Source organism: Magnolia sinica, chromosome 13 (genome assembly GCF_029962835.1).
Source record: "Magnolia sinica isolate HGM2019 chromosome 13, MsV1, whole genome shotgun sequence".
Classification (NCBI taxonomy): Eukaryota; Viridiplantae; Streptophyta; class Magnoliopsida; order Magnoliales; family Magnoliaceae; genus Magnolia; species Magnolia sinica.
This window is the reverse complement of record NC_080585.1, coordinates 35,365,905-35,393,268: the sequence shown is the minus strand read 5'-3', so window position 1 is coordinate 35,393,268 and position 27,364 is coordinate 35,365,905. Positions and strand designations below refer to the sequence as shown.

At 42.6% G+C, this 27,364-nt stretch overlaps 1 protein-coding gene across 2 annotated transcripts in view; it reads left to right on the top strand.

The window, feature by feature from the left end:
• Positions 1-1,719: 1,719 nt before the first annotated feature.
• Positions 1,720-27,364, top strand: part of LOC131223562 (uncharacterized) — a 40,984-nt gene continuing 15,339 nt past the window's right edge. The window contains exons 1-2 of one of the 2 annotated variants that reach the window (XM_058219002.1): positions 1,720-2,221; positions 2,726-3,685. In XM_058219002.1, the coding sequence (XP_058074985.1) occupies positions 2,012-2,221; positions 2,726-3,685 (1,170 nt within the window). In that variant the 5' untranslated portion in view covers positions 1,720-2,011. The remainder of the gene's footprint in view (positions 2,222-2,725; positions 3,686-27,364) is intronic. The other variant, XM_058219001.1, reaches the window with a different exon arrangement.

The following is a 27,364-nucleotide window of genomic DNA, read 5'->3' as shown; positions in this document are numbered from 1 at the left end:
ACTCCGTCCGTCCAACTTTTTGAAAAACCAGACGACAGGAATCTAAAATTCAGGCAGATCCAAAACTCAGGTAAGCCCCATCAAATGAATCAGTAGGACTATGAACACCATTGAAACCTAGAGCTGACCACAATGTGTTTATATGCCATCAAACTGCCCGTAGAGTCACTATCGCTAGATTTATCTGGGCACATGCAATCCTCCCATGTGAGTACATCCGTGCCTGGGTCCAGGCAATCCATTTCCATGCATTCGGATCTGTTACCCGGTAACACCTAAGTGGGTGTGTTACCTTTACTGTGCGTCCACCTTAAGATGTGTTGTATATCCATGCCATCTATATGTTTTCTAAGCCAAATTTAGGACACCATGCCAAAATTTAAGAAGATATAAATATCATGTGGACCACACCATATGAAACAGTGGTGATTAAATGCCCCACCATAAAAAACTTCCTAAGGCCTATATAAGTTTTTTGTAATGTTTATTTACCATCTAATCCATTGATAATATCAATCAGACCTGGATGAATGGAAAATACAATGAACAGATTGATCCGAAACATTTGTGGCCAATAAAATTTTTTAATGGTTATTCACCGTTCTTTCTAGTGATATGGTCGACTTGAAATATTTATATTTGGTTTTCCGGTCTAAATTGAGATATGGAAAAACAGATGGACAGCGTGGATATACAACAAATACATCAAGGTGAGCCCCACACGGTAAGGATAGCACCACTAAAGTATTACCCGGCTAACACCATCTGCTCCCATTCGGATTCGAGTCTTTGCAAAGTACAGGCGGCGCGGATTGCGTCCTGCCCCTGCCTTACGGACTCCGTCCAGGAAGGATCTCTGTAGAGCCCATCTTGATGTATGGGTTTCATCAACGCCGTTCATCAATTTTTTCAGATCATTTTAAGATCTGACCTAAAAAAATAGGCAGATCCAAGGCTCATGTAGACCACACCATAGGAAGCAGCGGTGATAATGACACTCCACCGTTGAGACCTTCCTAGGACCGCTTTGTTTTTATTTACCCTCTAACCTTCTCAAAGTTCACATATACCTGGATGAATAGGGAAAACACGAATATCAGCTTGATCAAAACTTTTGCAGCTCCCAATAAGTTTTTAACGGTGATCGTTGAGTATCCACCGAGTGATCCACTCAAGCGATGGATATACTCATCTTTGTATCCATAATCTAAAATGATCTACAAAAATGAATGGACGGTGTGTATAAATCCCATACATCACGTTGTACTATACCGTCCCGCAATGGACCATGCCCAAAACAGCTTCCCAGGACCAATCTCTGTGGCTTTTGTCAACTGAACGTAGACTGCTCGCTATTTCTCTTATTGACCGTCAATTCGTAAACTACAACTTCTATCGGAAAGACTCTCTCTAACATAGCCCATCCATAGTGGGACAGAACAGATCAATGGCCCAGATTATGAATAAATGGGCCCCACTGGTCATAATTAAAAATGCGAGTGCAACGTGCATAACCTCGGCTTCGTAGCCTGTAACTCTTTTTTCTTGGTAGGAAGTCGCGTCGTACGCGATTCATCTCTTTCGCTGTAGTAGATTTGTACCCTCGTTTTATCGTTTTCTTCGTTATTCCAAAATCCGGTCCGGTTAGACCGGTTCGGTTTAGCTGGTCTTGAAATAGAGGGCCGGTCGAGGCGAAACATAACGTGGCCGGTTCAGGTCCGACCGTTCAAGACACTCCTTTTGTTTTTCATTTTCATTTTTTCTTGTAATAATTTCCCGGCAAGCAGGAGTATTTAAGGAAAGAAAGGAAGAGAAAGCTTCTAGCCTTTTCAAACATTTCCCCCATTAGAGAGTGAGAGATCTCCTGCTTCCAAGAAAACCCTAGAAAGAGGGAAAGAGATCTACTTTGGAAATCGGGTGGGGTTGGAGAAGAAGGGGATCGATTGATCGATCTAGGCCGTCCGTTCGGCTCTTTTGCTTTGTTTTTTTGTTTTGTTTTTTCATTTTTCTGATGGAGGACGGGCAGAAAGAGGATCATCACAGCAGCGAGAGCGGAGGCGATTTCACGTCGGAGGATGAGGGGACGGAAGATTACAGGAGGGGAGGGTACCATGCTGTCCGGATCGGTGATTCTTTCAAGGGTGGGGCCTACATCGTCCAGAGCAAGCTCGGCTGGGGCCATTTCTCCACCGTCTGGCTCGCTTGGGACACTCAGAACAACGTACGTACGGCTCTTCTATCTTCTCTTCATATTCGTATTTTTTTCTTCTAGCTAGGGTTTTGTATTTCTTGTTTTCTCTTAATCTATGTTGGTATATGTGCGAACAAGCTTTCTTCTTCTGCAATGATAAATGCTAGTTGGATTATGTATGGAGGGCTGATGGGTGTGGGGCCCAACTTGGGTCAAGGCCAGCCATTGGATCAGGCTGCCCAGTCCGCATCAGGGATGGTATTTTTTTCAGTGGCAAAGATAAGATCATCCTTCGTTGGGCTGTCAGGACCATCCAGTCGGTGGCTGCAATATATGGCACCCCTTGTCCCATGATTGACCTTGGCTGAAGGTGCCCCCCCCTCCCCCTACCCGTGGGAATCAAGTTTGAGCTTTTTTGCACTGGATCATTCCCCTGGTTCTGTTCGAGGAGTATTGGCTTTTTTCCTTAAAAAAAATAAATATTTTATATACTTTTTTCTCCTTACACACAAATGTTTCTGCATGACACAACAGCGATATGTTGCTCTGAAAGTCCAAAAGAGCGCTCAGCATTACACTGAAGCGGCCATGGATGAGATCACCATTCTCAAACAAATTGCGGAGGGAGATCTGGAAGACAAGAAGTGTGTGGTGAAGCTGTTGGACCATTTCAAGCATTCAGGCCCGAATGGGCAGCATGTCTGTATGGTTTTCGAGTACCTGGGAGACAATCTCTTGACGCTTATCAAGTACTCCGATTACCGTGGGATGCCTCTCCATATGGTTAAGGAGATCTGCTTCCATATTCTAGTTGGTTTGGATTACTTGCATCGAGAGCTTTCAATCATACACACGGATCTGAAGCCGGAGAACATCCTCCTCCTTTCTACAATTGACCCTGCCAAAGACCCAAGGAAGTCTGGTGCTACCCTTGTCCTCATGAACAACAAGGACAAATCCATTTTTGAATCTGGAGTACCAAAAGACGTCAAGAGCTCCAATGGGGATTTAACAAGGAGCCAGAAAAAAAAGATCCGAAGAAAGGCAAAACGAGCAGCACAAGGTTGTGCAGGGAAGGCAGTTGCCGAGGAATCTGAATCCGATCCCACAAATCTAATAGTAGATTCTGCTGAAGCTTCGGAAGACCAACATGATGGTTCCACTAGCAAAAACAACTCAACTAATTCTGATGAGATGAAAGATGATCGGCATGGGAATCAGAGTAATCGGAGGGGGAGCAGATCCACGAGGCAGAAGCTGTTGACGTCAGTGGACCTCAAGTGCAAATTAGTCGACTTTGGTAATGCCTGTTGGACATACAAACAGTTCACGAGTGACATCCAGACGAGGCAGTACAGGTGTCCAGAGGTTCTTCTTGGATCTAAATACTCTACCTCGGCAGACCTATGGTCCTTTGCTTGCATTTGTTTTGAGCTTGCAACTGGTGACGTTCTGTTTGACCCTCACAGCGGCGATAATTTTGATCGGGATGAGGTATGTGCACATTTTCATGTCTTCTTGGTTACTTTAAATGTATAGATGTTGTCCTATTTTACCTTGTATTACATGCTGCTTTAAAGTCTGAGTGCTTTCTGGGATTTACATACCAGAACACACTTCCCTAGAATTATAACTCTTCAGAACCACTGAATGACAATGTTCTCTGTTATTCTGGTAGATTTTACTGAATTTAATTAAAATATTTCTATCACCTACTGAAGGGCACTTTGTTTTGTTTGGTAGACGCTTGTGCTTACTGAAAAGAGAGGGGGGGGGGGGGGAATTTTGTCATTCACAGGTAAAAAGACTCGGTATTGGGAATTGACTCAGCGTCACAAGAGCAGAGTCACTCAGACACTCACCCTGAATGACTTTCATGAAATTCCTTTTTGGAAAATAGTAGCAGAATTAAAAAAAATGGTAATAAAGAAGACAGACACCTCTCAAAGAGCAAAAGAGACATAAACAACAATCCTGAGCTAGATATATGTATCTGTGTTTTTTACATTGTTACTTTATGCAGATTTCTACTCTCAACTTCTTGATGAATCAAACTCTACCTTTTTTGTTTTTAGTATTTTTTATCAGCTACAACAAATTTATTGAGAAAAGGAGAAAATGGCTCTAGCTGCTAACACAATGGATAGGAAGCACCAACATCCAAAGTGTGCCTAGCCACACCTGATTTAGTTGGATCATCTGCAATATTGTTAGTTTCGCGAGGGACTAAACTCAAATATATAGAAAGATGGACCGAGAGTCCTTTAGTTTTATTTATGCAAAAAAGTTCTCTTCCATGAGAGAGAGAGAGAGAGAGAGAGAGAGAGAGAGAGAAAACCATCAAGCCCAACACTCTAACTCAATGGAGATTGATCTAATAACCTCCTCAGCCCTACCCTGAATATTTCTAAAGCAACAACCATTTCTCGCTCCCCAAATTGCCCAAAACACCACCATAATGGGAAGCCTCCACCTCCCTTTTCCGAATTTCCTTACACCTTCCTGCTATGCCCAAAGAAGATCTTCCACTGTCTCTGGCATCACCCATATCATGTGGAATAGCGATAGATAACGACTCCAAACCTTGCCAGCGAGGGGGCAATGGATAAAAAGGTGGTCGATAGTCTCTGCATTAGCCATACACATGAAACATATATTATGAAGAATCATTGCCCTCCTCCACAAATTGTCTATTGTAAGAATTCTTTTTCAACAAACCAACCAAACAAAAATCGCCACCTGAGGAGGGGCACCATAAAACCAATGATGGAAAGGATGAAGGGGGGTACACTGCCTTGGTTATGAAATTACACCAAACAACAACTTCAATGGAAAAATTCCCCGAAGCATTTTTGGCCCACACAATAGAATCTTCCTCTTGAACATCAAACGTGACTTCCTTAGGGCCTCGAAGTGGTTAGAAAACTCCTCAATTTCTGTGTCCAATAAATTTCTTTGACATGGAGGCACCCACGCCACCGAGTCCCCCATAACTGAGAAATAATCTACTATGATGATGAAATGGTCGGGAGCAGACGAGCAATTCTCGGAAACATAGCCTGCAACGCTTGATTGCCACACCAAATATCCACCCAAAAGCGAATATGAAGCCCTTGTACCCATGAAAAAAAGATATGCTCCTACGAACATATTGCTCAGTAGCTGCCACCGCTTTCCAAATAGCAGAAGCCCGGTGCAATGAAGATGTTTTCACATACCATTCGCTTTCCTACGTGCCATACTTATTGGCCACAACTTTTCTCTACAACTTCCTTTCCTCCACTCCAAACCTCCAAACCCATTTATCCAATAAAGCGGTATTCATATCCCCTAAAGATTTAATACCTGCCCCACCTTCCTTAATCGGCCTGCACACCTCATTCCACTTGAGAAGATGAAGCTTCCCCCTTATTAGTGCCATTCCACAAGAATCCACGTCTCAATCTTTTGAGCCTCATAAGAACCAACTTTGGGCATTGAAATAAAGATAAGAAATAAATCGGCATTTTCGAGAAAATTGTCTTGACGAGGGTTAACCGACCTCCTAAAGACATATATCAGCACATCTAGTAAGCAAGCTTCCTTTCTATTCTCTCTCACCCAATCTCAAAGGTGAATGGCTGACTTTCCAATGCATATCAGTAGTCCAAGATAGGTGGGAAGGAAACGAACCGTTTTTGCACCCAAAAATAACCGTAAGATTCTGGAGTTCTTCCTTCTCCACATGGATGCCAAGAAGCTCCGATTTGGCAACATTAACCTTCAAACCTGAGACTGCCTCAAAACAAACTGTCAACTTGTGAATATTGTCCATCGCACTTGCCTCTACCTTGCAGAACAGTAACATATCATCTGCAAATTGAAGATGAGTGACCTGGGGCCCATTTCTCGCTACCTCGAAGCCTTGAAATAACCCAAACTTTGCTCCTCTACGAAGCATCACATTGAGAGCTTCACCAATATCTAGAACAGGTATGGGGAGGGGATAAAGGGTTCCCTTGCCTCAACCCGCTGGAGGACCTAAAGTAACCTTTAGGAGACCCATTGATGAGAATATAGTAGGCAGGAGATTGGGCACAAGCCTTGATCTAACCCCTCCACTTCTGACCACAACCTAATCTGAGAAGCATGTAGTCCAAGAAATCCCAATCAACGTGATCGTAGGCCCGCATTTTCTCCTGAAATCTTGCATCTATACATTCGCGAGCTATCATAACACTATCCAGGATTTGACGACCAACTGCAAAGGCTCCCTGATTGACCGAGATCACTTTTGAAAGAACCTCCTTGAACCAAGAGGTAAGAATCTTATATGACGCTCTTATGGGACTAATCGGTTTGAAGTCTTTCAACTGCTCGACACCTTCAACCTTAGGAAGCAAAACAAGAAAGGAACCCCCCATTTCGGAAGATAAAGCGCCCCCGCTCAAAAAACTCCGCCAAAAAATTTATAGTATCTTTTCCGACGACATGCTAAAATTTCTGAAAAACAATATAGGGAATCCATCAGGGCTTGGGGCTTTATCACTGCATATCGAATGCAACAATGCACGAATCTCTTCCTCAACAATAGGATTCTTCAGGGCCAAAGTTTTTTCAACCATGATCTCATTAAAGTGAATGTTGTCCAAAGTCAGTATTCCCCATTTATCGGCGGAAAGGAGATTCACATAACAAGATGTAATAGTTTCAGAAATCTCATCCTTGTCCAAAACACGAACCCCATCAATCACTAAACTCCCAATTCTATTACCCCTTGCCTAGCATTGGCAATACTGTGGAAGAAACGGGTGTTCTTATCGCCTGCTTTGAGCCATAATGTCCTGGATCTTTGCTGCCATTTGATCTCCTCCTCTCTGGCCTTTTGCGCATATCTAAGGGACAAATCGTTCTTCCACTTCCTATCGGTGTTTGAAAGGGAACCATTGTCTTCTAAAGGATCCAACATGTGAATCTGTTTGACCATCTTCTCAAATTCAGCCTCCCTTACCCCCAAAACTTCCTTCTTCCACAACTTGATATTTTCTTTCAAAAACTTGAGCTTCCTACATAATCTGAATCCAACATAGCCCTCTACCACAAAAGAACCCCACCAATCTGCCACCAATGGATTTACCAATTGCTCAAATCCATTGATCTCCAACCATGCTTCTTGGAATCTAAAGGGTCTAGGCCCCCGATTAACATCCGAAACTAGAAGAACAATCGGCCGATGATCTGAAGCCACTCTAGGCAGACCACGCTAAAGAGGTAGCGGAAATTTGTCGACCTAATCAGTTGAAACGAGAAATCTGTCTAAACGTGACAGAGATGTGTTCCTGGCAGTGTTTGAAATATCGGTATCGCACTATGTATCGCACCCTTGGGATAAAGATACGTGTCGGTTATCGCACGGGATATATCGTTTGTATCGCATAATTTATCGCACTTTTTGGGAAACATGGGGAAACATTGGGAAAATGGTTGAATTTTTTAATGAAACTTTGGGGATTGTTAAAAAAGCCCTTAATACACACTTTTAAATCATAACATCTCAAAAAAAATATGCACATAATAAGTTTCCTTTGTATAGGTTCCTAAGTTATGCGATATTTAACTGAACTAATGCAACTATATTTAAATTGGATGCATGATATTTATAAATATATCATAGTCATGTATGAAAACACAACCAATTCATTGAAAAACAAAAGAAGAATTGAAGAAGTAAAATTTGAGAAATATACAGTGGAGAGAGTGACGCCCACCATTAAAAATTTCTAAGGGCTACAAAAGTCTTTGATTAAGCTGAAAGTTGTTTTTTTTTTTTTTCCCCCCTTTTTCCATGTCTGTCTTAACTTATAAATAGGTTGGATCTCAGATAAACATCATAGTGGATCCACGATCAGGGTTTCAAAGGTGGGCGTCCCTCTCCCCACTGTTTTCTGTGGTGGGGTCCACTCCAGATTTGGATCTGACCCATTCTTTGTCTCATGCCATAAAATGATCTAGCCAAATGGATGGACGGTGTAGATACAACACATACATCATGGAGGGCCCCATAGAACTTGGTGACGTCACTTCAGTAGCTGGTCTGGCTACGCAACCTGCCAGTATCGCGTCTTGACGCGGATTTCTTGCACAAGCCTTTTGCAGGAAGTTCCTGCGCTGAAAACTTAAGTGGGGCCGAACGTGATGTTTGTGAGTAATCCACTCCGTCCATCCGTTTTTTGAGATCATTTTAGAACATGGCGCCAAAAATGAACTATATCCAATTTTCAAATGGGTTGAAAACGTAAGGATTGAACATCCACAGTCGAAATATTCGTGGGGCCATAAAAGTTTTGAATCAGGTTAATATTTGTGATTTCAGTTCGTCTTAGCTCCGTGGGCCCCCCATAATGGATTTGTTTCATCCATTCCGTTCATCCATTTTTACGGATCATTTTAGTGCTTGATACAAAAAATTATAGGGATATAAATCTCATGTGGACCACACCACAGGAAAACAATAATGATTGGATATCCACCATTAAAATCCTGACATCCAATCTGTTGATTGGGTCATAAAGACCCAAATGAAGGGAAAAAATAAATATCAGGTTGGATGACAAATAAACATCACTGTGGCCCTTAAAAAGGTTTCAACGATGGAAATTAACATTTCCACTGTTTCCTGTGGTATGGTCCACTTGAGTTGTGGATATGGTTCAATTTTGGGCTGAACACCTAAAATGATTAGTAAAAACGGATGGACGGCGTGGATAAACCACGTGCAATCACGGTGGGCCCAACAGAGTTTACTCAGTATGAGCATACCCATCTCGCCCGTCATTGACAGAAACGGATTGGCTACTCCACCAGCCAATGGCTGATGGTTGGTGCTCTGTGGGCCCCACCATGATGTATGTGTTTCATCCATGCTGTCCATCTATTTTTCTAGATCATTTTATGGTATTACAAGAAAAATTAGGTATATACCAATATCAACTGGACCACATAACAGGAAACAATGTGGAATGAATGTTGACCATTAAAAACTTTTTGGGGTCCATAAAAGTATTTGATTTAGCTGATATTTGTTTTTTCCCTTCATCTGGGTCTTTATGACCAAATCAGCCGATTTGATGTGAAATAAACAGTACAGTGGGCCTTAGGAGGATTTAAATGATGGATATGCAATCACTATTGTTTTCCTGTGGTGTGGTCCACCTGAGATTTATATCCCTCTCATTTTTTAGATAAAGCCCTAAAATTATCTTTAAAAATGGATGAACGGAATGGATGAAATACATACATTATGGTGGGGCCCATAGAGCACTGACCACCATCCGCGGGGCTGGTGTCAGGGGGAGTAGCCAATCCGTTTCCGTCACTGACGGCCCCAATGCCACATGACCAACTTATGTGGGTCCCACCATGATGTATTTTTTGTACCCATACTGTCTATACATTTGAAGAGATCATTTTATGGCATGAGCCAAAAAATGGGTCAGATCTAGAGCTCGAGTGGACCCCATCATAGAAAACAGTGGAGAGAGTGACTCCTTAAAGGTGGGCCCTTAAAATTCCTAAATTTAGGGATCAACCCCTTAAATTAGATGGGAAAACGGATGGACGGCGTGGATAGGCCACATACATTAAAGGTGGGTCCAACTGAGTTTACTGAGTACGATAAGAGCGTACTCCGTAACCCACCGCACGCGATCCAAACCCCTTTTCACCCCATCTGCGCTCTTCTTCTTCATTTTCCCTCTCCTTCATGCACGCAGGAGGTTTTGACGATCGCGGCGGCGACGATTCTTGTTCCGGCCTGATTTCTCGCCGGAATCTCTGAGAAATCCCCACAGATACTCTCCAATTAGCGATGGAGGAGGGAAATTGAAGAAAATTGCGAGAAAATTCAAGAAAATTGTACTTACCTGTCGAATGGCCCACCTTCGATCACCAATCTTCGCGGGTACTCTCCGATTTCTCTTTTTTTTTAAAATTTTTCTAATTCAATTTTTTGTTTTTAAAATTTATTCTCCACTTATATGCATGGCTATTTATGGACGGATGTGGGTTGTTGCCTACAGTGGGACCCATGAGTCCCCTGCAAAGCGTCCGTGAGTGTGCGATATTGACGATATATCGTGCGATATTTGGATTTTGGCAATTTTGGTATCTTCCGGGCGTTATCGCCCGAGTATCGTCTCGCTGGGGGCCGATAATGATAATATCGGCCGATAGTATCGATATTTCGAACACTGTTTCCTAGCCATGTGACCAGGTAAATCTGGCTTCCTCCATAGGCAAGTCCACCAATTGATGCCGATTCACCCAATTAGAGAAACAAGACATGTTGTTGGTGATTCTTCCCCCTTTGGACTTCTCGTAGGAGAAGTGGACGACGTCAAAATCGCCGCCAATACACCACGGGAACCCCCATTTGTGTCTGACAATGTCTAGCTTCTCCCAAAACTGGCTTCGAAGATTTTTCGTAGACGGGCCATAAACCGACGCCATCACCCATTGAAATCTCGTCGTTAGGTCGCGTAATAGAACCAAAATAGAAAAGAACCTGAAAAAGACTCCTCTTTACACCATTTGTTAGAATTCCAAGCAAGAATAATCCCCCTCGTGGAACCCACAACTTTAACCGAGACCCAATCTTTATGCTTCACATTCCAAATAGAATTCAACGTACCTGGGGGGATTGCCTGAAGCTTGGATTCTTGCAGCGCGATAATGTTAGCCTTTGAATCCCTGCAGACCTTGACCTGGGCTCTCTTGACTTTGCATCCCAAGCCTCTCATATTCCTAGATAATATAATCATTGGTTGCCCCCCTTCCTCGATCTCGCCCTCTTCCCACTGCTAATCTGATGCTCTTGCTGATGTTGAACTGCCCTTCCCTTAACAAACTGGAAGAAATCGTGGACGTCCTCAGCTCTGGCGCTGGATGAATGGCTTACTTGAACTCCCACTCTCCAATACATCTTTGGCCCATAGAAACTGCTAATTCAGTATGAAACTACTCTTGATAGTGACTAGACTTGTGCAATTGATCATTAAAATCCCAGACCTATTTCCATTTTCCCCCATTGCCTCTTGATCGATAGGAAATAATCGCGAAACGCAGGGAGCTGAATGGAATTGCTTCTTTTTTGCAGCGAGGGGTGTAACAACCAGAGCTTCTTCGAATAGATCTCCCTCTCCCATATCCTTTGCTGAGATGAGCTCCCCAGTACTTGATACCGAAGTCTCCTCGGGGAGCATACTCTCTGCGTCTCTGTACTTTGAAAGCACCCATGGATCCCCCTTCAACGCTTCTGGCTGGACAACATCTCCACCTTGCTTTGACGGCGGGGCTGAGGTTTGATCTTCATGTGTGACATCGTCAATTCCTCTTTTAGTAACTCCCTCCGTTGCTTCACCAAGATAAGAACTGGAAATAAGAACGGGGACTTTTGGTTTTGAGAGCATTGACTTTGGAAGACTATCGCATGTGACAACCAAAGGTGAACGTGTGTTTTTACTATAAGTAATAGCACGTGTTGCAGGGGTGAGAAAAGCACTTGGACCGGAGTCTTCTACAGCACGAGTCGCATGAGCCAACTCATCGCACGTGACTCAAAGCAATGCTGCTTTGGATCCCGACTCCGAACTAGAACGAATTAGCTCCGTCTCCTCATGACAATTGTCCTGGCTTGGGATACTAACCTGCATAGTGTTAACCGACACTTGGTTTGGAAGAGGCACAAAATTTGAACCGGGCAAAATCTCCAGTCTCAGGAGAAAAAACAAGCTTTTGTGCTCCTCGGGGAGCAAGATACGCCACATGTCATGTTGCGAATCGAGCGTCCCCCACCTACCTCCAATCCTCCACTCGAGTCCCAAGTTTCTTCCCCAACTCTCAATACTCTTAAGGAGCAACCAAACAAAGCTTCATCCTCACCGCTGGATTCAAGATCATGGTCGCAGCCCGTCGTAGTGACCTCCCTCGGTCTCCACAGATCACTCGAGCGTCCCCCACCTACCTCCAATCCTCCACTCGAGTCCCAAGTTTCTTCCCCAACTCTCAATACTCTTAAGGAGCAACCAAACAAAGCTTCATCCTCACCGCTGGATTCAAGATCATGGTCGCAGCCCGTCGTAGTGACCTCCCTCGGTCTCCACAGATCACCCCACAGGGAAGATCCACAACCCTTCTCCTCCCTCTGGACCGACATGACTATCCTTTTGTCGCCGACAAAGTCCGAGACGAAGTTTGGAACTACGATTCCTTTCTTCATACGAATGCAAACCCTAATGTCTCCTATCTCCTCCCCAAGCTCCATCCTTGAATCCAGTTCATCGATATCTCCCAAACAAGACGTGCCGCTACAAAGAAATCTTGGAACCAAAATTTCTACAAGACCACCCAAACGAGAAACCATATATCTTCACTCCCAAAGGAGGAGAATTCCTCCAATGTTTGAATATGGAGGATTGGGCCACCCCCGTGAAGGGCTTCCACTATGACTAGAAGGTTTGCATTCACCCCCAGACTTAGGCGAATCCAAAGCTTGTTGAAGCTGATAGGCCTAATACTGTACATTTTCGGTTTTAGTTTGCAACAATTGTCCAACCATTCTCTAACTTGGGGAATTGTGGCCCCTTCTTTGGTTGTGGCTATTGCTGAGAAATGCAAAGTATCCCACGATTGGGATATCACCCCTTGACTCAGTCTCATCACTTTCACCCCTTCATGCATTTTCATCACAATCCATTTACTTGAAGCTGTAATGGGAGACCGTCGATTTCTTTCTTCTTCCACACACCGAGCATCATCATCTGCCTTACTGACCACCACTTCCTTGAACGAGATCACCCCCTTTCCTTTCGAAGACTCAACGACTTGGATCTTAGCTTAATTGTCTAGCAGGATTTGCTCCCTTCCTCTCATATTAGATCTTTGCCGTAGAGACAAGGTGGGGCTTCTCCTTTCTTTGTGCTTTCGATTAGGGCCGAATTGGGCTATTTGGACTCTCAACTTCATGCCCCCAAAACTCTCTCTGTGCAACATTTCAACAGCTTGGCTTAGTTCCTCCTCTATGCTCATGCGCACAAAGGTGAAACTACGAGGCGTCGCCGTGCCCCTGACTCTGGGAAGAATGACATCCATAACCGCCCCCGCCCTTCCGAAAACCTTGGAGAAATTCACTGGCAACCTTCCCTTCAGGAAGCCTTGAACGTAGAGGGTCGGATATGCCGAAATATTGAATCGAAGTCTCCCCTTCTTATACGGCTCCTTTCTTCTGCCATTAATTATCTTCCAAGCTTCCTCTTCCTCCCCTCCGAGAATTCCTTTTGCCCTTTCATTACCACCTTTCCCTCCCACTTCGGCGTTGCTAATTTCGTCATCTGCCATTAATATTGTATATATCTAGTAGTAAGTACTGAAGTGACCATGCCCCTAGCTAGCCATGCATTGGAGGAAGTAGCGTATTTCGTGCCTGTTCCCATACCATGTACTAGAACAACTTGTGGCTTGCTTTATGACCTTAGCCTCGATGACTATTGCAATCATTATCAATACCCTCAATGTCATGGACAAGCATCACCTCTGTATCATTGCTGTCACACCATCACCACCACTAGCATCATCTCTATTATTGTCATTGCTATCATCCCCTTGATCTTTAAAAGATCATATGCATATGTGTTCGCACCAATTGCAAGCTTGGTTCTTCGTCGCTTGGCCTTGCTAGACTAAGCAATTGATGTCCTCTTTATGGGGGTGGTTTGTTGGGTGACTTGTCCTTAGTAGCACCTAACTATCTTTTTCGGGTTATTCTCTAGATCTCATTCTCTTTCTTTGTCAATCGTGGATCGAATGGGTTGTCTACAATGAATTGTAGTTTCATTGCATCGGACTAACACAATCATCCTTCATTTCTGCCATACATTGGTTTTGGATCTGCAATTTTGATGCATAAAGATGGTCTTGTAGCATCATTGATGTTAGTTCTTTGGATTTCATGTTGATTAGTGTAATGTATACATAACCGTTTTGAAAGCAAATCTAATCAAGTTTTGTCCAAGTCTCTACCTAGTATGATATTTGTGTCATCTTTAAACTCAAATGGGTTAGCAGTTATGGATGAACAATTTTGACTGAGGATCCTTTTTTGTTCCAAATCTTCTCCTAGAATCATGTTTTAGTGCAAGATGTTTTAAACTCTAATGTGAGTTGTTTGTTCCAGATCAGCCATGACAGATAACTTGCTTGAGGTAGAGGGCTAGAGATTTTGGCACTTTGTGATGGGCAATGTGATGTAGGATGGGTTTGAGAAAGAAGAAAAGAAGTGGAGAAGAATGGATTTTTCCACAACCCACATGATTCCCTAAGTTCACAAATTTTTTTCTTTCTTTTTCTAATCTGATTGCCATAAAAATCTCCCAAGATATAAATATATCTTATTAAAGACCCCCAAGATATTAATATATCCTATCAAAGATACCCAAGACACATCTCCAAAAATGGAAAATCTACTAATGACTTAATGACACCTAAGACTTTCTAATACCAGGCAACTATTACTAAAGACAGTAAAAACTAACTAATTTGGACTCATGGCAAAATCCCTTAAATCTTTACAAAATGGAGACTCCAAAGAATTATGCTAGAACCACGCAAAGGATCCATTTTTCTTAAAAATCTCCAAGCACCACTTAACATGTGGGGTCCACATTGTCATTGCATGCCCGTTGCTGTCATTCCCTCTTGCATTATTATGCATGATAAATGGATATTTTGTTGGTCCTATTATTGTTGAAGGCAACACATAATGTTCTACTGAGCCGAATTACTCTATTACTGAGCCGAATTACTCTATGAATGCATTTATTTATTTGACTTTCACATGGAAAGGGTTGAAGAGGTCTTAAACTTTTATTTTTTGAGAGAACAAAATTTATTAAAAAGCATGCCAAAAGACAAGAAAAGAAAACAATGCAAATCAGGGCTCTATAACACAAAAAGAAGCAACCGAAGCGGCATTAACGATAGGGTCCAACCCTTTATAAGATCCAAGATGATCTTAATCACCCCGACTACTGAGGAACTCCCATTTCGAAAACATCGCACATTTCTTTCTTTCCAAATTGCCCAAAAAACTGCGATAGCAATCAGCCTCCAAATGACTTTAGTCACCTTCCTACCCCTTCATGCCACGCCCAAAGGAGGTCTTGCACCGACTCTAGCATAACCCAGACCACATAAGAATCAATGAGGAAGAAATCCCACACTTCTCGAGCAAAGGTGCAGTGGATGAATAAGTGATTGACTATCTGTCGTTCATGCACATTAAGCATATATTTGGGAGGACTAGGGATCTTCGTTGGAGGTTGTTGATTGTGAGTATTCTCTTTTGGATGACTAACCATACAAACGCCGCAACACGAGGTGGGGCCCCATAGTGCCAATGAAGATAGGGGTGGGAGGGTCCTTGGGGTCTACTAGAAGCTGAGATGTAACAGGAAAAAAAGATATGACGGTGAAATTCCCAGACTTGTGCCACTTCCAAATCAATGTGTCCTCCAAAGGTGATGGCGTCGCATTCTTGAGGTGATCCAACAGACCAATTAGCTTCACGGTTTCATCATTGGACAAACTCCCATGGCACGGAGGGCACCACACCGTATCCCCACCACATATAGAGAAGCGTTGCGAGACTAGAATATATCGATCCGGGCTAGGTTAGCTAGACAAGGGAAGGAGTCTTGAAGCACCTGTCTCCACACTACATTTTCACCCAAAAACGAATTCAATCCCCTTTGCCCAAAGCAAACGTTATGCCTTCTTGCACTAAGTGTTCCGCCAACACAATGGCTTTCCAAATACTAGACGCATAGTACAAAGAGGATCGCTTAGGGTGTTTGGATGGCTCGAGTTCCATGATAATGTAGTGTAAAACTCACATCATCACTCCATGTAGCTGATTGGATAAACCAAGCCGTCAAATCATAGTAATCCGTTAGAATTACCACCGACTTGGATGGGCGGAGCTGCGTTGATGTGGCATAGTTTTGTGGGCCCACCATGATTTATGTGTTATATCCACACTGTCTATTCATCTTGCGAGATCATTTTATGGAGATAGATAAAAAATGAGGCATATCCAAAATGGAAATTGACCACACCACAGAAAGCAATCGGGATTGAATGTTTGTCATTACAAACTTCTTGTGGCCCACAGAAGTGTTAGATGAAGTTGATATTTGGGGTCATGCCCTAAAATGATATTGCAAAATGGATGGATGGTGTGGATATAACACATATTAGGAAAGTTACATCTAAATGCATGTAATCACGTGAGTACATTACATGCATATCAAAAAATTGAAGTTGTGAGAATGGTATTGGTATTTCATACAACTTTACTTCGGAATACTACGGTAGTGATAATCATTACCCATTTACATATCATTACACCACATTACGGTGGAATCCGGTCATCCAAACACGCCCTTAGTGGCCCAGTGATGAGGACATTTGTGCGCTTGTTCGAGTGTTCGCAAGGAGGAGGAGAGCATTGGTGTCCTTGTGGTTGGATGACCCATACATGGGGCCTGCTAGTAGGCCTAAATCTTCGTGAAATCCTCCTGAGGAGCATCAGACCGTTGATTTTGATCAATATTTTATTCTGACCATTGGATTGTGATTGGGACCATCATCACCGTCGGATCGTGATTGTGGCCATTGGTGCGGTTGATGGAGGATACATAGGCTTAGGACTATCATAGGATTTATTTTTCATTTTGATTTTTGTTTTTGAACTATTTGTGAGAGGTATTATTTGTTTTTTTTTCTTAGAGTAGGGTTAATTTGATAAAAATACATGAAATAAGGACCTTTTTGTAATTTCGAAAAGTTTATGAGAGTAGGGGGAGTGTCGTGTTGGAATCTCTCTCTCTCAAAAAAAGAAAAAAAAAACTTTTTGTTTTCTTCTTCATGTGATGTGAAGTCCCGTTTCATGCAATTTGGAATGAAGATCGGTGAGATGCCCTTCTTCAATAACGGGAATGCGAGGTCTCCAACTATCTGCCGTTGAATTTCTTCTCTATCCAAGGTACTCTTTTTAGATCTTCATCTTTCCCATTCCAAATCCTTTACACCTTTTTTTATGAGAGATAACTGCGAAATTCATTAAGAGCAAAGGAAGCAAAACAGAACTGAGAAGAGGACCTGCTGAGGTAGCAAACCACTCTACTAGCAAAAAAGGGAAAAATTACAAGAGGAAAGATTAACAACATTAGAAGCCCATTCAAACAAGAGAAGATGCACCCTTGTAACTATTACTTCCACGGAGTTCGACACGTCACGAAAACATTGATTATTTCTTTCTTCCCAGATAGCCCACCAAACGGCTAGAATAGACATTCTCCAAACCACAACAATCTCCTTTCCCATAGCTACACCATGCCAAGTTGCAAGCAGATGGTTCGTAGAACGCGGAAAAGCCCAGGAAACCGAGAAGGAAGAAAGCAAGATTGACCAAACATGTTGGAAAAACGGGCAATGGATGAACAAAACCTTTACAGCTTTCTGGAAACCTAATCTATTCTTCTCTCTAACCTTCCCTATCTCTACCCCACCTTAGAGGACACGAACCCTAGCCGTCCAAGCCCACACGTGTGACCGAAGCCCACAGGCTGGTCCACATGGTCACCTCCTTTTCCCTTTGCATCTCTTTGATTCCCCATCAAAACCCTAACCATAACCCTAGATTCCTTAACTTCCCAATTTCCCCCAAATCTTCCAAACCGTAATTCCCCTAATTCACTTCCAATCCCTAACATTCAATCATCCAAAACCCTAATCCCTTTTAGTTAAAACCTAAATCCCCAAATCTCTTTAGCCAATTGAACCGATTAAGTCCTAATTTCAACTTTTTCCCAAATTCCCTAAACCCTAGATTTAACTACATCTTAATCAAGCAAACCCTAAGCAGTATTAGGTTTTCCCTTTTAAAATAGACTTATCCCATGCTATTTGGATGTCTCTACATCCATTAGATCCAAGTTTTAAGTATTTAATGACTCCGCGGGACATTGTTTGTTAATTTAGCTTGAGCTATTCATAGTTTCTTATTGGATTTTGAGTTGTGTGATGATTTTAGTGTGTTTTGTGATTTTTTAATTAATTAATTTAATTTGCTGAATGATCTCCACTCATTGTTTGGCTTTAGAAATTGGTCCTACATCAACCAACCACCATCTTGAACTTCATATTTGCTAGCAATGACCGCCCTCCATAGACTTCCCCACTCGGAACTGAATCTCCAATGCCTTTTGCCGAAAAGAGCAATATTCATGAGCCCCAAGTCCTTGATCCTCGCACCTCGTTCAGATTACAGTCTATAGATCTCCTTCCAATTAAGAAGATGGAACTTCTGACTGTCTTGCACCCCTTTTCACAAGAAATCCCTCAATTTACCTAGGCGCTTTAACACAGAACAAGGGCATTTAAAAAGAGATAAAATACATTGGTGTGTTCAAAAACGCCGAGATGATGAGAGTTGGCCTCCCTCCCAAAGACATAAATCGGCATTTCCAACTAGCTAGATTTCTTTCAATTCTTTCTATCACCTTATCCCATGGATAGACAGCAGGCTTCCTAAGCATAGGGGCAAACCAAGGTACGAGGTGGGGAAAGAACCCAGCTTGCATCCAAGCACGTTCGCGAATCTCAACAAGTCCTGATCAGAGACGATGTATTCCCAAAACATTTCACTTTTAGCCACATTGACCTTAAGCCTAGAAACTGCTTTGAAGCAAAATTATAATTTTGCACAGATTGTCCACTGCAATCTCGTCTGCATTACAAAAGAGAATCATGTCATCCACATATTGGAGGTGACTGATAGTAGGTACGCTATTAGCAACATGAAAGCCATTGATGATACGTTGCTCCTCTCCCCTAGCTAGCATCCTACTAAATGCCTCACCTACCACCACGAAAAGATGCGGAGAGAGGGGGTCTCCTTGTTTAAGACCTCTGGTAGCCTTGAAGGATGCTTTCGGCGAACTGTTAACCAAAACGAAAAAAGAGGCTGATTGAATGCACGAATGCATCTAGTTCCTCCACTTCTGGCCACACCCCATCTTGTCTAGCATCTAATCTAAGAATTCCCATTCAATGTGATCATAAACTTTATGAAGATCAAGCTTGCACACCAAACCACTCTTCTTCTGTCTAAATTTGGAGTCGATGCATTCGTGAGCTATAATGGTTGTACCTAAAATTTGTCTTCCCATAACAAAAGCCCATTGATTTGCAAAAATGACTTCAAAGAGCACACCTCAAAATCATAAAGTAAGGGTTTTCACTAGGATCTTGTAGGAGCCACCCTAATAGGCTTATCGGGCGAAAATCTTTCAACTGTTTTTCTCCTTTGAGTTTGGGGATGTGGGCTATAAAGGAGGCTCCCACTTCGAGCAACAGTCTACTGCGCTTAAAAAATTCTCCGATATAGTCCATCGCGTCTTTTTCTACCAGATGCCAGAAGATTAAAAAAAAGGCAATGGGAAGACCGTTAGGGCTCGGGCTTTATCGCTCCCAAGTGAATCGATAGTAGCCTTCACTCCTTTAACGGTGCATTGGACCTCAAGGGAGGCAGCCTCCTCTTCCAATAGCCTCTGGAAAGGGAGATAATCGAGACGCGGCCTGTTCCAACTATTATTATCGGATTGAAGATTCTTATAAAAGGAGACTGTAGTGTCACAAATCTTGTCTTTGACCATAGTTCTCTCACCATCAACAATTAGAGAGCTAATACGGTTGCTCCTGGCTTGGGCACTCCCGATACTATGGAAAATTGAGTATTTTTAACTCCCGCTTTAAGCCACACTGCTCTTGATTGTTGTCTCCACTTGTCACTTGATTTCCTCGTCCTCAGACTGGGTGACGTACTTGACTAGCAAAGTAAACCTTTTCTCCCGATCTTCCTTTGAAAGAATGTTTGATTCCTCCTGAATATCCAACTAAAGCCATTTCATCACATTCAGCCTCCCGAGCCCCTAAAACATCTTTTTTCCAAGCCCTTAACTTTTCTTTCAGCAACTTAAGTTTTCTGCATAAATCCCACATATCCTTCAACAACTATGGAGCTCCACCAATCTTCTATCAAGTCCTTGAACCCTGAATTTTTACCCAAGCCAATTCAAACCTGAAAGGTTTAGTACCCCAATTATTTGAAGGCAATTCCAAAACAATTGGGCGATGGTCAAATACGGTCCTTAGCAAACCACGTTGACACAACAAAGGATATTTGTTGATAAAATTGGGGGATACCTGAAATCTGTATACTCTTGACAAAATAGCGTTGTGTTGACCATTTGACTATGTATGTTTAGCACCTAGTAACGGAAGGTCCACCGGATCGTGTTTGCCCACCCAATCTAGAAACGTCCTCATGCTGTTGTTGAACCGACCACTTGTAGACTTCTCATGCATAAATTGAATCACATTAAAACCCTTGCCTATGCACCACAGGAGACTCCATTTCTGTCTGACACTCTCCAATTCCAACGAAAACTCATCCCTTAAATTGCTAAAGCAGGGACCATAGATTGTAGAAAAAATGCACTCAAACCTAGTAGCAATCTCTCTGAGTAAAATAGAGATAGAGAAGGAGCCCTACAGACAATTTGTCTTCTTCTAGACATCTTCATTTTGGGCCATTAGGACACCCCTCGTGGATCCAACAACATTAATAGAGTCCCATCCCTTGTTTTAACCCCCCACAAGGAATCTAACATACCTCTATCGAGATCCCTTGTCTTCGTCTCCTAAATGGAAATTATATCCGCCTTGGCCTTCTTGCACATCTTCCTCACTTGGGCTCGTTTAAACTTGCAACCTAATCCCGTCTCATTTAAAGAGAAGAAAATCATTGATTATATACTTTGTCCAATCTTCCCCTCTTTCCTCCAGAGACCTTGCCTACAAAATCATAGTTGATAGAACGCTCCAAACTCGAGAGCTCTCTCCAACCCTTTGGAGGTTTTTTAGGCTTCACAACTTGCACACTTAGATGACTTGGAACTGCTTTAGATCTAATGAAGTGAAAGACATTGATAATGTCTATGTCTTGAGCTCCGTATGACATGCAAATTAAGCCCCCCACCCTTTCGAGGACATCTTTAGTTCATCTGTACTGTTCCTCAATAATTGCTTCCCTTCTTGGAAAAAGATCAGACTTCAACACTGGAAGTAGGGGACGAGATTGCCTAGAGGCATCATAGTGCGACTTGGTAATGTATAAGGGTGTGGCAATAACCGTATCATCTAAGGTGGGCTTAGAGTCGCCCCCTTCAGCTCCTTGATTTGTTTTTGTGCTTCCTTGAGTTGATCTTCCTCGAAATGATTTGCATCAACCTGTGACTCCTCAAATGTGTGGCTAATCTGGCTTAGATTCTTCATCACCAACTCTCTGGAATTTGCTGAGATGATTTGAAGGGAAGGAGTTTCTTTCGGAGCAGCCTGAACCACTGCGAAATCACTTCTTTGGAGCCCTAGACTGGTTGTTTGTTGAAAAATGGTGGAATGACCGAAGTTTCTAACTGATAGATATTGGGGCGCACATGCCATTACTTATGAAGTGTGCGGGCGAAATATCGATCTCCGCACGAGACACGTGTTGGGGATAAGACGATAGCCTTTGAAAAATTCTTCTCTGCCTTGCCACATGTTGAAACCAAATTCGTTGAGAGGACCAACACGCTCTTTTCTTTAAACATGTCAACAAATGAGGAGACGACAGTGACCACACTCTCTTTGTGACACGTGCCCTCGAGGTTCGGTTTGAGGCTACTAGGTGTCTAAAAACGAATTGCCTTAGAGATAGGTTCGGGCGCCGGACTTGAGGTTGAGAGTGAGTACTCAGGCAAGCGTTCATCCGTAGAGCAATTAAAACCTTTCGAAGCAAGGAGATGTGATCGCCCTCCGCCTACCCCATCTCCATCGTCCAACAAGTGACACGGAGCCAGACGAATTGGTAAAGGTTCGCAGGAGCACAACTCCGGTACTCCTTCACTGCTTCACAAGCTGCAACCATGGCCGCCCGACGCGCCCCGTTTCTCTCTAGAAAAGCCCTGATCTCCCCCCATCTTGCAATGCACACCCCTTCCTTTTTCCCTCTCCACCTTGGCTTGCAACTCGTCATCTCCTATAATGATTTTGATATCTGGAGGGTTCGACACATATTGCTTCTTCCTGATCTTGATCCGTCACCTCATCTAAAAGAATAGTCTCACCAACACGAGCCGATCATTAGAAAAACCTCAGTGTATCTCGTCTAAGAGAATAGTCTCCCAATACAAGAAACCAAGCTTCTTCACTACCGTAGGAGTGCTCCCCATGCAAGAGGACTTACTATCACTGTCTCATTAAAAAGAAAAGAGACTTACCATCATTGTTGCACTGGCCAGCAACTTGTGCTCCTCATGATGGACCTAAAACTTCATACCTACCAACTAACTGTTATCTTTTTCTTGCAAGATTCACAAGCCTTCCTCTTTTGCAACTGGTACCCCTTGACCCAAGACTTCTTTATAATTCTTTCATTTCTTCATTGATGCACAACCATGCATTTGCGGGTTCTATAACTACTTCTTTTCCATCACGGTGTTTCATGGCTCAACCCCAACTGTGTTTTGCTGTAATCTCCACTAGATGCATGTTTAGTGGTGGTAATTGGAGTTGTACACTCAAGGAACCTCATCGTGTATGGCTACTATTAGATGTGCACTTGTTGGACAATTCATGGTGTGCCATAATGGCCGCTATGAGGCTGTAACGGCCATTCCGTAACGGTAATGGTGCCAACCGTTATGCATTACAGGGTCGTAATGGGTGTAACGACCATTATGGAAAAAAGACCTGTATCAGCCCCGTTATAGCCCCCATCACGGTCTGTTACGGGGTTGATACAAGTTTTTTCTAGCTTTTTTCTTTCCGCAAAAAAGAGAGATTGTAACGGCTGTTCTGGCCTGTATTGTAACGTTAATGGTGGTGGCCATTACGACCACCGTTACTATTATGACACCACCTTGTTGGACATCCTTTATGATCCCATGTAATTTGATATGTGGCATGCAAATGGATGGTTAAAATAAAAACTTCCTATTGTCTTAACTATCCATTTGAATGCCACAGGTCAGGTGGTTAGGAATTTTTACTAGTTTTGAATGGTTGTCCATCCATCCATAGTGGGGTCCACCGCTTGTGTTTTAGTCTTAGATTAGTATGTATGAACCACATATATAGAGGAGGTGTGGGAAAACAAAATTTGTTGTTGGGGTGTGAAACTCCTAATACACACACACACACACACACACACACACACACACACACGGAAACGCTCACCTGCGAACCAGTTCGTACGTACTACATACGAACTTTTTTGAGAACTCATCATATCTGATGAGTCTCGCAAATCTGAACGGTCCACATGAAGCAGAACCTCATGAAACCGCCTAGTATGAATTTTTACTTTGATCCAAAACTTCTGTGGGCCATGAAAAATACAAACAGTTTCTTCCCTTGATTTGAATTTCTCTTTGCTATGGCCCACCAGAATCTTAGATCAGGGTGAAAATTCACCCCCAAGGTTTCATGGGATTCCGCATCTTATGGACCATTCGGATTCAACACCCATGACATGTGTGCAAAGGTGCGCACGTGCGTAGGTGAGCATGCCTCTCTATATATATATATATATATAGAGAGAGAGAGAGAGAGAGAGAGAGAGAGAGAGAGAGAGAGAGAGAGAGAGAGAGACTCGGTCTCCTATGAACCGTGCCACACCAAATTGTGTGCGGGACAAGTGGGGGGCTTGGGTTCAAGGTGGGCCTCACCATAGTCTACACATGAAATCCACTCCAACCGTTAAGTACGTGATGAAAATTTAGTGATAGGACTAAAAAATTGGTCGGATTTGTGATTTTGGTGGGCCACATAAATAGAAACAATGGGAGTTAGGGCTAAAATCGATCGGCTACTGCTGTTGCGGTGGGGGCTAGGGCTAAAAGGATGATTATAGAATGGGCTGCCTCTGTTAAGAATTTCTCTAGTGCTGATCTTACTTTCTTAGGTTGTTAGGAGCTCTCTGCTACCTCAACAGTTTTGCTCCTTTGCTTTTTTCCTCTTTTCGCTTTGTTGCTGTTTGCTTTCTTTTTAATGAATTCTCTTTTCGTTGCCTCTAAAAAAAACATAAATAGAAACAGTGGGAGAGGGGATGCTTACCCTTGATTTTTATGAGGCCCATCGTGATGTTTATATTAAATCCACTCCGACCATTAGTTGTCTCATAAAATTTTTTGCATGGGCACAAAAATTTAGGCCTATACGTGATTTATATGGGCCATATCAAGTGAAACAATTTGAATGGTAGGCATCCCAACACTCTTTCCACTCATGTGGCGCACCTAAATCGTGGAAGTGAATGATTATTTAACCCTACAGCTAAATGAACACCACAAACCTTATAGTCAGAGTGAATTTCACATATACACATCATGGTGGGGCCCACCCTTAGCCCTCTCCATCTTTGTTTCACCGCGGCGAGAATTACATAGTGAGGAGTTCACAACGCTCATGAGGTCTGGATTCTCTATAGGGCCCATTGTGATGTATGTGTTTGATCCACACCATCCATTCGTTTTTACAGCTCATTTTAAAGAATGAGACCAAAATCAAAGCATATCCAAAGCTCAAGTGGACCATACGACAGAAAACAGTGGGATAAACGTCGACCATTGAAACCATCCTAGGGCCTACCGTAATGTTCATTTGTCATCCAAACTGTTCATAAGGCCACACAGGCCTGGATGAAAGGAAAAGACATATTAGCTTGATCCAAAACTTCTGTGGCCACAGGATAGTTTCAATGGTAGGCATGCAATTACCATTATTTCTTATGGTATGGTTTACTTGAGATTTGGAAATACTTCAATCTTGGTCTCATGCCCTAAAATGAGCTGGAAAAATAGATGGACAATGTGGATACAACACATACATCACGGTGGGCCTCACAGAATCTTCATACCAAGGTAAAGATTGGTTAGGGCCTCATACAGAATCCACATGAATTAAAGTAAGGGGTCGTCTACTTGGGGTGGGCCCATTATCATATATATACATATATATATATATATATATAAAATCCACTCCACTCATTAGGTGAATTGCCTAATTTTAGGCCAAGAGCAAAAAAACCAGTTTTGTCTGTGTTTTAGGTGGACCTCACATTTGGAAACAACAAAGGATGACACTTACCCTCTAAATTGTTTCCCTTGGTATGGCCCACCTGAATCGTCAATGGACTTGATTTTTGGGCCTTATGCCTGAAATGGGCTAACACATCTTGATGCATGGAGTGGAATTCACATACACACCAAACTATTAGACCATAAATTGGCTATTTACGGCCTGGTGTGTAGGAGACCGTCGCCATATATATATATATATATATATATATATATATATATATATATATATATATAGGGAAAAGGTACTATGCGCTCGACCTCACGAGTCCGTCCCATGAGGTCGAGTTGTGTGGGCCCCACCATGATGCGTTTTGAACATCTACCCCATCAGTCAGATGCACCATTCCATCGTGGGCCTAGGTCTCAAAAATCAAGTCAATCCGTGACTTGTGTGGGCCACACCACATACAGAAGTGGGGAGGGGCCGTGCACCATTAAAACATTCATAATCATTTTTTGGGCCCACCGAGATGTGGTTTGCAAATCCAGCCCATCCATTATGTGTGTCCCACTTGGATGAGGGTTCAGACCAAGTTTCAGCAGCATTCAAAACTCAGGTGGGCCCCACCAAGTGCTTTTATATGTTTTAACGGTGTCTTCACATGATTTTAGATGGTATGGCCCACCTGAGTTCCGTATACGGCTGATTTTTGGGATATCCCATAATTTAGAGGGGACCCATCAAATGCACGGTGTTGATGGTCGACACGCATCACGGTGGGGCCCACATAGCTCGACCTCACGGGAGCTTATCGTGAGGTCGAGCGCATAGTACCTTTTCCCTATATATATATATATATATATATATATATATATATATAGTTCCTATTTCATTGTTCCATGGCTATTGGCTAAGTGCTTTTTATTCTCAATCTTGTTTCTGCTGCAAGACATTTTGTGAATCATAACTTCACATTCCAATAATAAAATGTGTAATTACTGGACAGAGAAGGCGAATGATCACGTCAATTGGAAATTCTTGGACTACTTGTTAGGTCAAATGGGATGCGGGTTGAAGTGGAGAGGTTGGATGAGGGAGTGTATCCGGTCGGCCAAATTTTCAGTTAGACCTTTCTACTAGATGCTTCGGGAATCTTCAATATCATCATGCTAGGACTTCTTTTATAGTTTCTGGTTTTATGGAGCCTTCTAAGGTGGCTACTTTTGTATGGTTGGTAGCGAGAAAGGGAATATTAACTATTGACAACCTACAGAAGAGGGCTATAAGCCTATAATTCTGCCAAATATTTGCCTTATGTGTAAATCAATTGATCATCTCTTCATTCATTGCTCTTTTGTGAAGCAAGTATGGTCTGCTTTTCTAGCTAGCTTTGGAGTGAACTGGGTTATGCCTCAAGCTATAAAAGACCTACTAAGGGCTGGCATGGTAGAAAGCTTTCTAGGACGAGTCAATGGGGTGGTGAATGGTCATAATGGTAGTCTTATGGAACATATGGGGTGAACTTTATAGGCGGTGCTTTCAAAGCAATAAAGGGTCATGGGAGGAGATAGTTTGGAAATCTAAGCGAGATGTGATAGAATGGATATTTGGGGCAAAAAATGTAAATGTTGATGTAGTGTTATCCTTGCTTTTTGTGTAATGATCTTGGGTTGTAATTTGTTTATGCTTAGTTTAGCGGCGTAATAATAAATTTTTTTATTAACCTTAAAAAAAAGAGGTGTAAATGTTGATGTAGCCTTGCTTTTTGTGTAATGATCTTGGGCTGCAATTTCTTTCTACTTAATTTAGCGGCATATTAATAAAATTTTCTTGTTAAAAAAGAGAGGTGTGTAGATCTTATGGAGGAGGGATTAAGGGATTGGGAAAAGATGAACTTCGCACTTTTGGGGAAATGGCTTTGGTGATCCGGGACTGAGGACTTGTGGTTTAGGG